The sequence below is a fragment of the Narcine bancroftii genome, chromosome 7 (genome assembly GCF_036971445.1).
Source record: "Narcine bancroftii isolate sNarBan1 chromosome 7, sNarBan1.hap1, whole genome shotgun sequence".
In the NCBI taxonomy this organism is placed as follows: Eukaryota; Metazoa; Chordata; class Chondrichthyes; order Torpediniformes; family Narcinidae; genus Narcine; species Narcine bancroftii.
The window spans coordinates 149,374,513-149,392,075 of NC_091475.1; the positions used below are offsets into that span (position 1 = coordinate 149,374,513).

General features: G+C 36.0%; 1 protein-coding gene across 3 annotated transcripts in view; it reads left to right on the plus strand.

Annotated features, from left to right (window-relative positions):
- Nucleotides 1-17,563, plus strand: part of mtmr2 (myotubularin related protein 2) — a 79,624-nt gene that overhangs the window by 53,314 nt on the left and 8,747 nt on the right. For 2 of the 3 annotated variants that reach the window (XM_069890780.1, XM_069890781.1), the window contains 7 exons: nucleotides 8,407-8,595; nucleotides 9,417-9,602; nucleotides 10,367-10,573; nucleotides 13,084-13,176; nucleotides 14,191-14,304; nucleotides 15,187-15,363; nucleotides 16,208-17,519. In XM_069890780.1, coding sequence (XP_069746881.1) covers nucleotides 8,407-8,595; nucleotides 9,417-9,602; nucleotides 10,367-10,573; nucleotides 13,084-13,176; nucleotides 14,191-14,304; nucleotides 15,187-15,363; nucleotides 16,208-16,366 — 1,125 coding nt within the window. In that variant the 3' untranslated portion in view covers nucleotides 16,367-17,519. Of the gene's footprint in view, nucleotides 1-8,406; nucleotides 8,596-9,416; nucleotides 9,603-10,366; nucleotides 10,574-13,083; nucleotides 13,177-14,190; nucleotides 14,305-15,186; nucleotides 15,364-16,207; nucleotides 17,520-17,563 lie in introns of those variants that run through there. The other variant, XR_011342082.1, reaches the window with a different exon arrangement.

Genomic DNA, 17,563 nt, shown 5'->3' on the forward strand with positions numbered 1-17,563 from the left:
GTATAAATACATACACCGTCAGGGCTTACAATTAGATTTAAAGAAAAAGACAATTTTCATCAGGAAGGTCACATATATTTTTATAATAAATGCACATTTTTATATTTGGGACCCTATATAGTCCAGATATGGTTACATATTTTTATAAATGTCATATTTTTAAAAAATTTATGTGATTTTTTTTTTCTCCCATAGGAATACAACTATTCATCTCTGTCTTCCATTGTGCTCTCTGTAGAGGGGAGTTGGACTTCCATGTAATCGCAACACATTTTTTGCCACAACTAAAGCTGTTTTACCAAATGAAATTTGGAATTTAGTTAGTTTGTTACTTGTTTCAATAAAATTGCCCAAAAGATAAAGCTACAGGTCGTCTGTAGCCACCCTTTTATCATTGTTAGTATTTCAGTAATATCATGCCAGAAAGGTCTCACCTTCACACACAACCACATAGCATGTAAGAACATTCCTATCTATCCCAAACCTAAAACACATTTCCAATATTTCAGATTTTGATTTATGCAACTTCTGTGGTGTGAGATATAATTGGTGTAGGAAATTATATTGCACTAATCCATACCTTGCATTTATAATTGACGTCATACTATCCAAACACCAATCAGACCAACATCTTTCCATTATTGCGACTCTTAGATCTGACTCCCATCTCTCTCTTGATCTCTGTAAACCTGGCTTTGCACTTTCATTTTAGAGAGAAAAGTACATCCTAGATATAAATTTAGGTATATTCCCCAGCCAAAATTGTTCTTTCCATCTCACTAACTTCAGGTGGGGCCAAGTTTGGTCCCCATATTTTTCTTTAGAATGATCTTAACTGGAGAAAGCAGAAGAAAGTCCCATTAGCTACTCCATACTTATTTCTTAATTGTTCAAAAGACATAAGAGATTCTTCCATATAACAATCATCAATATATCTTATTCATTTGAAATACCATGAATTCAATATTTTGTTACCCAGATTCATAGGCAGTCGTACATTTTTACATAATGGTGTCCTCTGTGATAGACCTACTTTTTCCCCAATACATTCATTTATTTCTTGCCATATTCTAATCGATCATGTGTATTAATATAAGATTATCTGGTTATTTTTGTTATTGATTTGACCTTCCACTTATAAAGTCCTTCATTGTATCCTCTTTAATTGAATTCAGTCCCATTCATATCCACGAGGGGGACTTTTTTCTTCAAAGAAAGATGATAAAAATCTTGCTTGTGCTGATAGATAAAACTTCTTAAAATCCAGAAGTCTAAGTCCTTCCATTTTATTCCAGTGCAATTCTGGTTTTTGTTATTCCATAGGAATTGTCTTATACAATTATGTAATAATTTAAAGAAGTTTTTAGTTAGTACAATAGGCAACGATTGAAAGAGATACTGTTGTCTTGGCATTACCATTTTTATACAAGTTACCCTTCCTATTAATGTCATCGGCAGATCTTTCCATTTCTGTAAACCTTTTTCTATTTTTTTTTCTAGAACAGGGATATAATTAAGCTTATATAAATTTTGTAAATTTTTATCTCGTAGCAGCCCACGCATGGAGATGTGGACTGGCGCACAAAATGTTTGATGAACACAGTGACCACACGGACCTTGGGATGACACTGGCTGTTGTCCCAGGTGACCTCCTGCATGACGGGAAGACCGTGAACTGTGGTGGGAACACCTGCCAATCCTAGGGCGGCACTCCGATGATGCAGTGCCCCGACATCAGCACCTGGGGCCCATATAAACGTGATGGCTAGTGCAACAGACCAGTCTCGACTTCAAGGCTTTGGTGTGCATGTCAAATTTCTAACTGCCAGCTTAGCATAAAACTACAATCTGTCATTATTCCTAAATATTTAATTCTATCCTTCTATTTAAATCTACTGCCTTTTTGATATAACTCATAATCAAAATTCGGCAAGGTATTCTCACTTTTATCCATATTTATTTTTATATCCTTATACTATATTTTTTCTAATATTGTTTGTAATCGTATCAGTAATTCAGCTGGGTCAGACATATATAATAGCACATAATCAGCAAATAAACTAATTTTTTTGTCCTTCTTGTCCAATTTTGAGGCCCATCCATAATATCTGGATCTTTTCTTATAGTCTCCACCAGAGGTTTAATAGCTAGAATAAATAATGCTGGTGATAGGGGACACCCCTGTCTACTCGATCTACTCAAGGGAAAAATAGATGACAGTTGGTTATTAGTTATAATTTTAGCTTGTGGTTTATGATAGAGTTTTAATTCAATTTATGAATTTCTGCCTAAACCAAATTTTTCCAGTGTTTTGTATAAGGAAGGTCATACTAATCAGTCAAATGCCTTTTCTGCATCTAAAGAAATAGTTATGTTTGGATTCAATGATTTTGTCATATATGTATTATATTGAATAATCTACTTAGACTATTTAAAGAATATCTTCCTTTAAAAAATCCTACCTGATCAGTAAGTATTTGGTAAATACTCACACAATCTATTAGCTAGTGCCTTGCTATAATTTTGTAGTCTGCATTCAGACGTGATATTGGTCTTTATGAAGAAAAATACAAATGCTGGAGAAATCCAGCAGGTCAAACAGTGCCTTTATATAGCAAATGTAAAGATACATCACCAATGTTTCAGGCTCCAGGTGATGTATCTTCACCATTGCTATATAAAGGCACTGTTTGACCTGCTGAGTTTCTCCATCATTTGTGTGTTTTTTTTTTCACTTAAACACGGTGTCAACAGAATCCTGCATTTTACACTTGGTCTGTATGATGAGGTTTTTAGTGGGACTCTATCTTTCTTAGGTAGCACTGAAATTGGAGCAGTTGAAAAAGTTTCCAGGGGGGTTTGGGTCTCCACCACCTGGTCCAACACATCCATCAAAAGAGGCATTAACAAATCTTTAAATTGTCTATAGAACTCAGGAGGAAACACATCTTCACCTAGAGACTTATTAGCTTGTAGAGTATCTAAAGCTTTCTCTATTTCTTCCCTTGTAAAAGTTGCATATAAATAATCTTTTCTCTCTCTTCTAGTTTAGGAAATTCAACATTTATTAAAAATTCTTCCATTTTCATCTCCTACTAATTTTGATTTATATAGTTTCATATAGCATTGTCTAAACATATTTCTTTCTTTTTCCTTGTATGTTATTGTATCAGTTTCTGTTTCTATTGCTTTTATCATATTGGATAACTCCTCTGCTTTTATCAGCCAAGATAACACTTTGTGTACCCGTTCTCCTCGCTCATAATATTTTTGTTTAGTTTTTAGTATCATTTTTTCCATTCTTTGTTTGTAGTGTGTTATATTGTAACTTTTAAAATTCTCTAATACTCTATATTTTTCTTGTGTTCCTGATAACTCTTTCTTTAAACCTTCTAATTCTCTTGCATATTCTCTCTCAAAAATTTTCATATAAGAAATAATTTGTCCCCTCAAGTAAGGTTTAAGTGTATCCCATATTAGAAAACTATTGTCAGTTGAAGGAAGAGAGTTTTCACAAAATATTTCTGACTCAATAAATTCATAAAAATCCTTCTTCTTTAGTAATGTAGCATTAAGACGCCATCTGTACATACTTTCTTGATTTTCCGTTATCATAATAGTTACATTAATAGCGAGTGGTTTGATAGAAGTCTTGCCAAATATTCTGTTTTTACCACTCTACTTTGTAACTGAGTTGACATTAAAAATAGGTAAATTCTTGAATGTGACTCGTGTACCCTTGAATGGAAGGAATAGTCTCTTTCTAAGGGGTTGAGCCACCTCCATATATCAGTTAAATTTAAATCATTCATATATATTAATGTTGTTTTTGCAGATTTCACCCTTGTTATTGTTCTCACTGATTTATCCAATATTGGATCTAAACAAAAATTGAAATCTCCCTCAATCAATATATTTGTCTTCCCCCTGTGGTTTTTAAAACAATATCTTTCATAAAGTCTTCATCGTCATAGTTTAGGGGGTAAATGTCCATGATTCAGCAGGAATTTTACAATGTGATATTTCAAATTTTTCAGCTTGATTTGTTATTGCCTCTTCTATTATTATTTTTATTAATTAAAGTCCCTACACCTCTTGCTTTTGATGCAAGTGAAGTTTGATATTACTTGCTCTCCATCTTTTTTTAATTTACATATTCCAATTTGATAAGATGTGTTTCTTTATATTTTTAAAGGTATGCCAAGACCCATTTTCTCTTCCATTAATTCCATTGATATTAAATCTAATACATTTTAATGTTCTATCCATATTCTTCTTTTTTTAAAATATAAAAATATAAAGAAACACATCTTATTCTATTTTTAGCAATTAAATCTCTTAGACTCTTTAAATAGTAAAGAAAAAACACTCAATTTTCCTGCCCCGATGGTGACATGTATGTAGATCTCCGAAAGCCTGTGAAAAAAGCCCATGGAATCTCCCAAGGAAGAACTCCTCTCTTTAGTGCCATCTTTTTAATTACTCGTTTCCAGGTGCCATTCTCCCCCTTAGACCAGGGACTCCACCCTGATATTGCTTTTCCCAGATTATTTTTTTCCCTTTTACTGAGCTCGCCATGAACATTTCTATACTTATACTTTTAAACAGTAGGTACAAGATGATAGCAAAAATTTAAAAAAAAAATACTGTTACTAAGTTCCATAAATATTTCACAATCTTCTACCTTGGCAACCTCTATCTTTTTTTACAAACTTGGCAGAAAATCCTTCACCTCATTGGCATTGGTGAGGCCAAGTTTGCAGTATTGTGTGCAGTTCTGAGTGGTGGACTAGCCTCGCCAAACGAACACAGCTCAGCGCGGACATTGGCGACTTCAGGGGTTTCTACGAGGCTCTAAAGTCTGTGTACGGCCCCTCACCCCAAGTCCAAAGCCCGCTGCGCAGCTCAGACGGCAAAGTCCTCCTCAGCGACAAGATCTCCATCCTCAACCGATGGTCAGAACACTTCCAATCTCTTTTCAGTGCCAACCGCTCAGTCCAAGATTCCGCCCTGCTCCAGCTCCCTCAACAGCCCCTAAGGCTAGAGCTGGATGAGGTTCCCACCCTGGATGAGACATATAAGGCAATCGAACAACTGAAAAGTGGCAAAGCAGCAGGTATGGATGGAATCCCCCCAGAAGTCTGGAAGGCTGGCGGCAAAACTCTGCATGCCAAACTGCATGAGTTTTTCAAGCTTTGTTGGGACCAAGGTAAACTGCCTCAGGATCTTCGTGATGCCACCATCATCACCCTGTACAAAAACAAAGGCGAGAAATCAGACTGCTCAAACTACAGGGGAATCACGTTGCTCTCCATTGCAGGCAAAATCTTCGCTAGGATTCTACTAAATAGAATAATACCTAGTGTCGCCGAGAATATTCTCCCAGAATCACAGTGCGGCTTTCGCGCAAACAGAGGAACCACTGACATGGTCTTTGCCCTCAGACAGCGCCAAGAAAAGTGCAGAGAACAAAACAAAGGACTCTACATCACCTTTGTTGACCTCACCAAAGCCTTCGACACCGTGAGCAGGAAAGGGCTTTGGCAAATACTAGAGCGCATCGGATGTCCCCCAAAGTTCCTCAACATGATTATCCAACTGCACGAAAACCAACAAGGTCGGGTCAGATACAGCAATGAGCTCTCTGAACCCTTCTCCATTAACAATGGCGTGAAGCAAGGTTGTGTTCTCGCACCAACCCTCTTTTCAATCTTCTTCAGCATGATGCTGAACCAAGCCATGAAAGACCCCAACAATGAAGACGCTGTTTACATCCGGTACCGCACGGATGGCAGTCTCTTCAATCTGAGGCGCCTGCAAGCTCACACCAAGACACAAGAGAAACTTGTCCGTGAACTACTCTTTGCAGATGATGCCGCTTTAGTTGCCCATTCAGAGCCAGCTCTTCAGCGCTTGACGTCCTGCTTTGCGGAAACTGCCAAAATGTTTGGCCTGGAAGTCAGCCTGAAGAAAACTGAGGTCCTCCATCAGCCAGCTCCCCACCATGACTACCAGCCCCCCCACATCTCCATCGGGCACACAAAACTCAAAACGGTCAACCAGTTTACCTATCTCGGCTGCACCATTTCATCAGATGCAAGGATCGACAATGAGATAGACAACAGACTCGCCAAGGCAAATAGCGCCTTTGGAAGACTACACAAAAGAGTCTGGAAAAACAACCAACTGAAAAACCTCACAAAGATAAGCGTATACAGAGCCGTTGTCATACCCACACTCCTGTTCGGCTCCGAATCATGGGTCCTCTACCGGCACCACCTACGGCTCCTAGAACGCTTCCACCAGCGTTGTCTCCGCTCCATCCTCAACATCCATTGGAGCGCTTACACCCCTAACGTCGAAGTACTCGAGATGGCAGAGGTCGACAGCATCGAGTCCACGCTGCTGAAGATCCAGCTGCGCTGGATGGGTCACGTCTCCAGAATGGAGGACCATCGCCTTCCCAAGATCGTATTATATGGCGAGCTCTCCACTGGCCACCGTGACAGAGGTGCACCAAAGAAAAGGTACAAGGACTGCCTAAAGAAATCTCTTGGTGCCTGCCACATTGACCACCGCCAGTGGGCTGATATCGCCTCAAACCGTGCATCTTGGCGCCTCACAGTTTGGCGGGCAGCAACCTCCTTTGAAGAAGACCGCAGAGCCCACCTCACTGACAAAAGGGAAAGGAGGAAAAACCCAACACCCAACCCCAACCAACCAATTTTCCCCTGCAACCGCTGCAATCGTGTCTGCCTGTCCCGCATCGGACTTGTCAGCCACAAACGAGCCTGCAGCTGACGTGGACTTTTTACCCCCTCCATAAATCTTCGTCCGCGATGCCAAGCCAAAGAAGAAGAGATGAGTACATGAATGTGAGGGGTTTGGATGGTTTTGGGCAGGGAGAAGGTAGGTGGAACTAGTTGAAGTTTCACGTAAATCAGTGCAGACTAGAAGGGCTGATATGGCCTGTTTCAGTACTGTAATTGCTATATGGTTATTCTTGGTCTTGAAGAGTCGCCAGTTTCCTTCTGCTACTTCGACCCTCAAAATCGTGGGGCATATCATTGAAAATTTTTCCACGTAATCGTCTTTTCACATCTTCAAATTATTTTCTTTGTTTAATAAAAGGTTGGGCTAAAGTCTTGAAAGAAAAAGTACCTTTTCATGATCAACCTTGGGCTTGCCATTATTCTGTTCAGAATAGTTAAATGCTGCTCCCAGAATTATCTCCTGTTCTCAGTAGCTTAAAAGCCTCACCTGAACTGGTCTTGGTCTCTGGCTCCTGGGTCCAAGTGTTCGGTGAGCTCTCTCGATGTGCAGTTTTTCTCCAAATTTGTCTTCTCCCAACACTTGTGGGATCCATTTTTGCAAAAAGTTCATGGGGTCTCTTCGCTCAATTCCTTTCTTTAGTCCAATAGTTCGGACATTGTTCCATCGCTTGACGTTCTCCATATGGTTAATTTTATCCAGCAGTCGTTGTTTATCCAACTCCCATTCTTTGACTTTTTTTTCCAAAGCTTCAAGTTTTTCATGCGTTTTCGTCAATTCAACTTCTGTTTGACCCATTCTCTCCATCAGATCTTCAACGATCTCTTTAATTTTGTTCTTTTTTTTCCTTCATATCTCTCATCGCTGTTTCAACACTAATGATTGATTACTGAGATTCTCCAGTTTTTACAGGATGATGCTCAGCTCTTGACCTGACTCCCCATTTTGCCTAGTTCTGCTGGTCCCATCCCCATTTTTGCACCACTCCCTTTTGGGCTTTCACCCAAAGTTCCCTGTTGAAGAGGAGCTTCTTCAGTCTTGTTCTTGGTTGCCTTGGCTTCTTTGTGTTAGTTTTATCTATTTTTGATGAAGAAAATCTTGACTTTCAAGCTTTAAACACATATTTAGCACTCTTAACGGAGAGCTCAACCAAAACACGTCTGTCTAGGTCCTTTGCGTGGCCACGGCCACGGTTTAGGTGCAGTTTAAAGGAATCGATGTTTCACTTCTCCTTAATGTGTGAATTTCAATCACCTGGATTTATTGTATATTCTAATCATTTCAGTGCTAGAATTGTGAACAGAGGACTAATCTAATAAATTGGGTTATTTGGTGAAATTATAATAATAATCAAATATCGTGATCATTTTTGCCATGGTGATATGCACATGTGGGTTTGTTAGTAAAGTAGTCCTTTTCTAATCTGATTTTTTAACTTTTAAAAATGCAATAGAAAGTTTGTCAAAATACTTCAGATTCAATCTCAATGCCACAATTTAAACACTGTGAATAGACAAAGTTATTTTTTGAAAGTATATTCCAAAGATCTATGGTGCAAATGGCAGCTTTGCAAAATAAATTCACATTTATATCTACAATAAATTATGATTTTATGATAATTCATCTTTTTGGCAGGTGGTGTCGTGGATGCATCCAGAGAGTCAGGCGACAATCACTCGCTGCAGTCAGCCTCTGGTTGGTATGAGTGGAAAACGCAGCAAAGATGATGAAAAGTTTCTCCAGATTATAATGGATTCCAATGCACAGTCTCATAAAATCTTTATCTTTGATGCTAGGCCCAGTGTTAATGCTGTAGCTAACAAGGTAATGTAGATTTTATTAAAATTTATTTGGAACTAACAATTTTCTAAACTCAATTATTAAAGAATTGTGTATTATGCTCTTTTTGACATATTACTCACTGAATTCTGTCCAATCAATGATTTATTTAAATGCTGTTGCCACCAGTATTTTTTAAATGTGCTAGTGCGGTGAGTGCATCTTGTAGGCTGTGGAGCTGGGGCAGAAGGTGGTGTTGACTGGGAGTGCGTGTGCGTACAACTGAAACCAAGTTGCAATAAGTGGGTGAAGGTGAGATGAAAGGTATAACATTTAGTGAATGTTCATCACATTTTTTATGTTTAGAGGAGGAAGCTTTGAGGTTTAATATCTTAGTCAATTAATTGCATTTAATTTTCCTAAGGTGCGTGATTTTTATTTGCAGTGTTGTTCTTGTAGAATTAACCCAAGTTTGCGTTCTCTGAAATATGCAAACAGTCTTCAGGTTTGTCATGGAGGCTCATAGCTATCAAATATTGTTTCTTTAGTTGAGCTTCCTTGTCATCTTTACCTTCTAACATTGTCCCTTGGTGATAAATGAAGTAGGTGTCAAAAACACAACATCCTTTAGACTTACAGCTTTAATACATGGCACTAGATCTACAATGAGTCCACAAACATTTTTCATAGATAGTAAAGCATGTAACAAATATCCTTGGACTTGGCTTGTTTCATTCATCATGTCACTAAGGATAGAAGATGACGCTGACGTTTTTTTTCCTTTGTAGCTTGATTTGCCAGTGTATTTATGTTTAATTACTGACTTGGGAATAGTGATTATTTTGCTTGAATTATGTTTTGCTCAGGCAAAGGGCGGTGGCTATGAAAATGAAGATGCTTATCAGAATGCAGAGCTGGTCTTCCTGGATATCCACAATATACATGTAATGAGAGAATCCTTAAGGAAATTGAAGGAAATTGTTTATCCCAACATAGAAGAATCCCATTGGTTATCCAATTTAGAATCCACACATTGGTTGGAACACATAAAAGTAAGTTTGACTACAAGATAATGTTTTGGTCTTTGGGAGATGCATTTATGTTTTTAGCATCTTGAAAGTGGAAATTTAAATTTTAAACTTAAATTTTTAAATAAATTTTTACATTTAAATTTAAAGTTTTAAATTCCATTTTTTTTAAAAAATGCAGTCCTACATCACAGTAACAGGCCCTTTTGGTCCATGAGCCCGTGCTGCCCCAATTACACCCAGTTAACCTTCAACTCCGGTACATTTTTGAAGGGTGGAAGGAAACTGGAGCACCTGGAGGAAACCCATGCAGACACAGGGAAAATGTACAAATTTCTTATATATAGCACTGAATTGGAATCCCGTCGCTGGCACTATAACAGCATTGCACTAAACCACTACGCTAAGCATGAGGCCTGAAAGTTTAGTTCATCCACTCCTGGGCTTTATCCATTCAATGTAGCATCTATGTAATACTTAGAATAAAGTAGAAAAGTTGGCTGTTCTTAAAACAAAATTCAGGTACATGGTCTCCCAATAACTTAAAATAGTATTAGTTACTATATTACCTCGTACTTCTGACACATCAGCATAATGAAGAGCATGGACACTGTTAGAAATTCATATAAAGCGATGCAACTGCTAAAGAATGTTGCAAATTTTAGTGAAATTATTTTATTTCGCGTATTTATTATTATGACTCTATTTTCAATTTTTTCCATTATTCAATTAACACTTGACCAGTTCACTTAGTTTACATGTTCAATTTATGCTTATTATTCTTGTAGCTTATTTTAGCTGGTGCTTTGAGGATTGCTGACAAAGTTGAATCTGGAAAGACATCTGTGGTGGTACATTGCAGTGATGGTTGGGATCGAACAGCTCAGTTGACATCTTTGGCTATGATAATGTTGGACAGCTATTACCGCACAATTAGAGGCTTTGAAGTCCTTATTGAAAAAGAATGGCTTGGCTTTGGCCATAGATTTCAATTTGTGAGTATTTGTGCTTTTTGCAATAATTCAATGCAACATTTCAAAGTAACCCTACCTGAAAAAAACATGGAAGAACTACACAAAATTATCCATTTACTCCATTAAAGATATTGAATGAAGTTTTGCATATTATTTAGTGCCATTCTCTCAGTTTTAATGATTTTGTCAATTTGGTAGTTTCTGCTGAGATTGTGACGTCTGTTTTAAATGTCTTATTTTTGCCATTGTGTATCAATCCAACTGTGATAAAGTAGAATATTTTAAACGTCTCCTAGAGTAGAAGATTGGAGCTAGACTCGAGTGTATTTATTTTGGACCCAAATGCCAGTGTTTTTATTTTCCCCTTCGCTCAAAACAATCTGACCATCATCATTCGTGGCAGCAGTTTTGTTGTTGCTGCTCGCATTTAGTGCTGCTTAGCAAGTCATCCTGTCCTGAAATACATAACTCAATCCAATCCAAATTTGAATGTTTTATTAATAAATGTCACCAGCCTCCGGTTGTGACTCTTCAGGCTCAGTTGGGTAGCTAGTCTCTTGCGGCTTGGTCTTCTCCAGTTGTGTTTACTGTGTGCATATCCTAAAATGTTGGGCAAGAAATTGCTGATTTGACTTGGGGTTAACAGAGATGTTCAGAATTTTTGATCATGTAAAGATACAAAAGCATCAAAATAATATTGGTATAGGAATATTAACATTTCAGCTGTGAACTTGGCAATGGTGCAGTTGCTCGTCTGCTCAGCCAATAAAGGACAAGGAAACAAAAAAAAGTGAAAAACAGGTGCAGAAAAGGAAATGGAGAATGTAAAATTGGATTAAGATGGAAAGAAAAACAAGAAAAAGTGCAAATATAAATTAGAAATTGTAATTTGGGCAGTTACTTGCATTTAAGACACCAGATTGGATTGCGAACTAGTGTTCAACTTTTTAAATCAAGGAAAAAATCTAGACCTTTCAAATCTTTAAAATTTATACAAACCTCATACATCTAGCCTATCATGTTTCTTCAGATACCTTGATGAGGGTCTCAAGGCTGAAATGTTGGTTCTGTATCTTTATCTTTGCTTTATAAAATACACTGTTTGCCTAGCTGAGTTTCTTCAGCATTCTTTTTACTTTAACCACAGTGTCTGTAGACTTTTGTGTTTTATTTGTTTTTCCAGTTGCCAGTTTTGAGAGACCCTTTCATTTCCCGTCTCCATGTCGTCTTTGGATCACGCTTGCACTCTATTTTTACCCTGCAAGTTTCAAGAAAGAAAAAAAATTGAGCTTTTAAAAAAGTTCAAGTTCATTTGTCATCCGATTGTACCACACCTCAATTAAACAGCATTCTCTGGTCCAGTGTGCAGAACAATGCAAAACATGCATTCAGACCTAATACAGACAAATGAGTACACATAGTACATATGAACATGTATTGAAATATATATTCTTAATAAATAGTGGAATCACGGAGAGTTGTTTTAGTATTCAGCAGTCTCACTGCTTATGGGAAGAAACAGTTCCTCAGCTCGTTACTTCTGTATCCTTTGCCCAACAGGAGTAGCTGGAAGATGCTGCTTGTGGACTGGTGAGCGTCCTTCCTGATTTTGAGTGTTTTACAGTACCCAAATCTGCTCTGCTGCCACAGTTCCTCAAAGTTTAGGATACAATTTTAGTTTTGACATCTAGGTCTGTTGTAAATCCCTTGAATCTCCGTACTTGATACCTTGTGACTTCTTCAGTGGACCATTATGGGTTTAACTATTTCCCCCCTCCTTCCCCTACAAGAGGATGAACTGTTTGAATCCATTCTCAATCTTCATTTTTTAGCATATCATCTTTGTGCTATCTTTCAAAGCAGTTCACTTCTTTAAGGGCCAATTAGTTTTTATTCTGTTTTAGTGTACCACTTTCTGTTAACTAGTTTTATATTATATTTATTTGTCTCTTTTATGTATTATAATATAAGTCATCAATAAATCATATCTAAACTGTTAGCAAACTTAGATATCATTTAATAATTTAATATCCTATATTTAATTTTAATTGTGTTATATTTATTTTGAAATCTTTTAAAGTTATACCCACCTGTGAGTAAGTACCAAAACAATATGGAAATTCACTTGCTCTTTAATACTGAGTTTATTGAGTGAATTATTCCAATAATACAGTAATGCATTATGCACCAGTACTTAACACTTTGACAAATGAGATTGTTCTGTTTTACTATAAGTCTTCCTGTAATAGCTTGAGTTGATTTGATTTAATCTGTTCCCAGTGCTATTCCAGGTTTTTGCTTTAATTTGTCACTCTTATTAAAATATTATGCTAGATTTCTAACCACTTTCCCTAGTGATTCTTTGAGTTGTAGAATAATTTGTTTATTTGAGGAAGTACTTTGCATCCTTTTGTTACTTCACATTGCGATTTATGCCCTCTTTGGAAATAATGTTTTTTTTAGCTTTAACTCATGCGTTCCATTAAGACTACTTTAAATGTAGATTATTTAGTGCGCAACTCTCTTTACAGAGAGTGGGACATGGTGATAAGAACCATACAGATGCTGACAGATCACCAGTCTTCTTGCAGTTTATTGACTGTGTGTGGCAGATGATAAGACAGGTAATGCCTTTCAACTTGCTCCTTTTATCTCATGTTATCAATCACAACCATGAAGAATTTGACATTTATATTACTAATAAAATCTGTTTTCTTTCTCCCAATAGATTATATGTTTGAATAATTCTGTTGGTAACTGATTCAGTTGTGTTGATTTTTCTCTGAGCTCCCCAATTCCATTGACTGTGATATTGTCTACTTTTGATTTGGGCTCTGTAGTTGTCTCAGCACGGAGAACAATTCAATCTCTATGTCTGGTTTCAATTCTTCAAATGAGGGATAGTGTCTATCTGCAAGTGACATCGTTGGACGGACAAAATTTGCAAATCAAAGTCACCACTGTTAGCTTTGTATGGCAAAAAAAAAGTGATTTGCCCCCTGTCCACCCCATAATCTTGGTCTATTCTTTTAAGGTGAAGTTTTCTGGTGCTGGCACTTCTATAGGTGTGGGTGGAGAGTGCAGATGTTTCTTGGTCTAAACTCGTAGGCTATGATGGAAAGGGTGCCACATGACTCACCAGATGGCAATTGTATCTAATTCTTTAATTTGACAAATGTAATAATTCAAGTTGCTATGAAAATTGACTGAACTGTTCTGCAGAACAGACTCTATCCTACTGATGATTGCAGTTTAAGATGGGAATGAAATTTTGTATGGGATTCTTCTTATCCAATTAAAATTTGGACAAAAGTTCCTAAAAGATTACATTAGAGAGATATGTATTCATTCTTTGATGTATGATTAATATTACTATATTCCAAGGTGCTGTCTCAAAGGAACAATGTAGAGGTAAAAATACAATTTGAAACTTGAAATATAATCCCAGAACTGAATATTACATTTCTTAATCTCTTATTATTGATTTTTATTTTATTTTGGATGATTAATAATAGAACAAAATTGAGTTTGTTGATCTTCAATTTTAATGTTTATCCGTTCAGTTTGCTCAGTTTTGTCTTTTGTTATTAAATGTTAGTCAACTTAAATTGAATGTCTGCTAACTTTTATTTTCTCAGTTCCCAACAGCCTTTGAGTTTAATGAGTTTTTCCTCATAACAATTCTTGACCATTTGTATAGCTGTTTGTTTGGAACATTCCTTTTAAATAGTGAACAACAGAGAGTGAAAGAGGTGAGTCTGATCAAATTCTAGATGTTAATTTACCCTTTATTGTCATGGACCAATGTTGATCTTTATAATGGAGGTATGAGTAGAGATATAAAAACATGCATTATATACACTGACAAATGTGTAAATTGTATTAGATTTTGTTAATAAACATAAAATATGTGTGATTCTATACTCTTTAATATTCCAACAATTCCCCATAGTTTTAAGTAGGATTCCCATGACTGTTTCCCTAACAGAGGAAATGTTCTTTGCTTTTTAATTTTAATCAAAACTTTAAGAATCTTATAATGTTCTAAGTGCTTTGGAGAAAATAATCACAGTTTTAATACAAGGATTTCTGTTACCTGACAAACCTATACCCTTCATAGGTTCCTAGACAGATCTAAATTATAATCATAACTTCTGTCAAAAACAATGGTATTTTATAAATAATTTCTTCTGATCAGCATCCAGTGATCTCTGCTGGAAAGGTTTATCAATGCTATATGGGGTATGAGTAAGCTTGATTCATTGTACTGGCTCAAACATGAAGAGTAACCACTTGGGAAGAAAATTGTAATTATATGCTTGGATATCAAGGTGACTATTATAACACAAAACTTACATTTATCTATGGTTTTTTTAAAGTATGCACGATGTTGCACAATAATTAACAGATAAATATTCCTTTGGGATATAAACATTGTTATTTAAGATGTATAGCTAATTAATACATAGAACTTACATTGAAGACCATTTGTACAATGGGTTTGTCAGTCTCATTTGACATAGCAGCAGTTGACAAAGAAAGAGACATATAAAGTGTAATTAAGCATATTAAAGTTAGAAAATGTGCATTGAAAAATGCTCTCTGCAAAATTGTTATTTAATTTTTTTTCATAGGAACTTCAAAAAAATACTGTATCATTATGGGCTTACATAAACAGCCAGTTGGAAGAGTTTATCAACCCCCTGTACGTGAATTACTCTAACCATGTGTTGTATCCTGTGGCAAGCTTGCGCCATCTGGAGCTCTGGATTGGATACTATATCCGCTGGAACCCAAGGATGAGGCCACAGGTAACCATTTTGGGTGTGTGGTATAACTGCATGTGCATTTAACCTATTAATTACACCAGACGCCAACATAGCACAAACTTTTCATTCCTTCATAATCTTCCTTGAGTTTGTTAGTCCTTATTGCTACAATGTTTTGCATCACTGCTACCTTTTGAGATCTGTGCTAACTTCTGTTTCCATGCTTTTCCCCTACCTGGCTTGCCTCATCATTGATAACTCTCCTTTCTTTTTTTCATCTTTTGGATGCAGCCTCTTAGCTTGTAAGCATCACGTTTAGACAGTAGTTCTAATCACTTGTCTGTGCAGTGATTTCTTGATAAAAGTTGATGCTAATGTTGCAAATTTATTTAATTCTTTCTATTTTACTTTTCCTGTACTCTGAAATGTCATCCTTAAATTTTCCATTCTGTCACTTCTCCTTCACTTTTTAAGATCATATTTAAAAGCCACCTCTACATCTGTTTTTAGATCCTTACTAATATCTCGTGGTTCAGTATTATGTTTTGTAATTTGTACTTCAGTAAAACCCCTTTATGTTTTATTGTTACCATTGTATTTTACATGCAGTTGCAAAAAAAAATTTACCCAAATCTGCTAGCTTAATTGGCATTTTCTGAATTGTTGGCCAAAACAACATTGTTTCATTATCCATTAAAAATTAATAATTTGAAATGAAAACTGTTGAACATGCTAACTGAATCTTTTAGTGAGACCTAAAGATTTGCTTCTTAAATTAACTCCGTTTCTTGGGGAGGAAAAAAAGCCAAGTATAATCATGAATATTGTTGAATGGTGACAATAAAAAGACTTTGCACTCTTTTTAATGATTCCTTTCTGAATACAGGAGCCTATTCATCAACGTTACAAGGAACTTTTAGCAAAGCGAACAGAGCTTCAAAAAAAAGTAGAAGAATTACAACGCGAAGTTTCCAATAGATCAGTTTCTTCATCAGAGAAAGCGGGCTCACCATCACGTTCAGTTACACCAGAGCAGACTGTTTGAAAATGGAATGCATTTAAGATTATAATAATAGATGAGGGAAACACAAGGATATTCTGGTATTTGCAGAAAAATTGTATCCAACCAAGAAGCATACATAAAAAGGATTACTGTAAATTATAAAGTAACTTTGTAGGAGCAATAATAACATTTACTGCTATTTAAAATAATTCAAGTGTTCCCAGCAGATATATTACGAAGTAGTCTGTTGATTTGGAAGCAAATGTTGTTTATTACACTGACATTATCTGCCATTCTTTAATGTAATTCTAAGATTAACACTAAAGCTTGTGGTAATAACTAATGTGTTTTAGACCTGTCAGCATTCTACAGTTTAATACTACAGTTCCTAACAACCAACTGTTCCATACTGGGTCTCTTGTCCCTCTTCCTTTTAACAAGGAGCCATAATGACAAGACAATTCAACATACTTGGTGAGTACAAAAGTTGAAATGTATATATGATAAAATATTTAAGAAAAACTTATAAAGGAAAAGATGGACAACTAAACAGGGAAGATATGTTGATAGTGATTGGAAATTGTAATTTACCAATGTATGCAGTGTTAATTTTATATTGTCATTTTGCTATTACAAAATATTTCCATCATTGTTGCGCTGCAGTTCCGTTCACGTTGCACTGAAAAGATTAGTCCAGTTAAAGTATTTTTCTATATGAAATGTATATGAGAGTCAAATGTTACAGTGGGGTTTCCATTGTCCAAGCCACGTGTCCAAATGGCAAGACACGGGAGAAATGCAATTAGTGCCTGCTTGGTTTTTTTTTTCTGTAAACTACCAGCCTTCTTGAATCCTATGTTTAATTTGGCTTTGGTCATATACTTGAACATCGCATTGTTAAGCAAGAATTGAAAAAAATCTGTTATTTTATCAAAATATTTTCATATAAAAATGTTGAAGCTAGAAAATTTAATTGCGTGTTAATAAAATGTCTAGTTTTTAATAAATTGGGAAAAGCTGTTTATATAAAACACCATTTCCAATATAGACTTGGTCATTAAAACCAAACCTGAATTTCAGGGAAAGTGTTACTAAAGTGTAAGTGGATTTAGTAAAATGCATAAACATGTATTTCCAATAATCACTCATATAAATTGAGAAACATTTAATCCCACATTTAAGGATCTTGATTGATTATTAATTTAATTTGCTAATGAATCAGTTTGTTTTATGGACTAA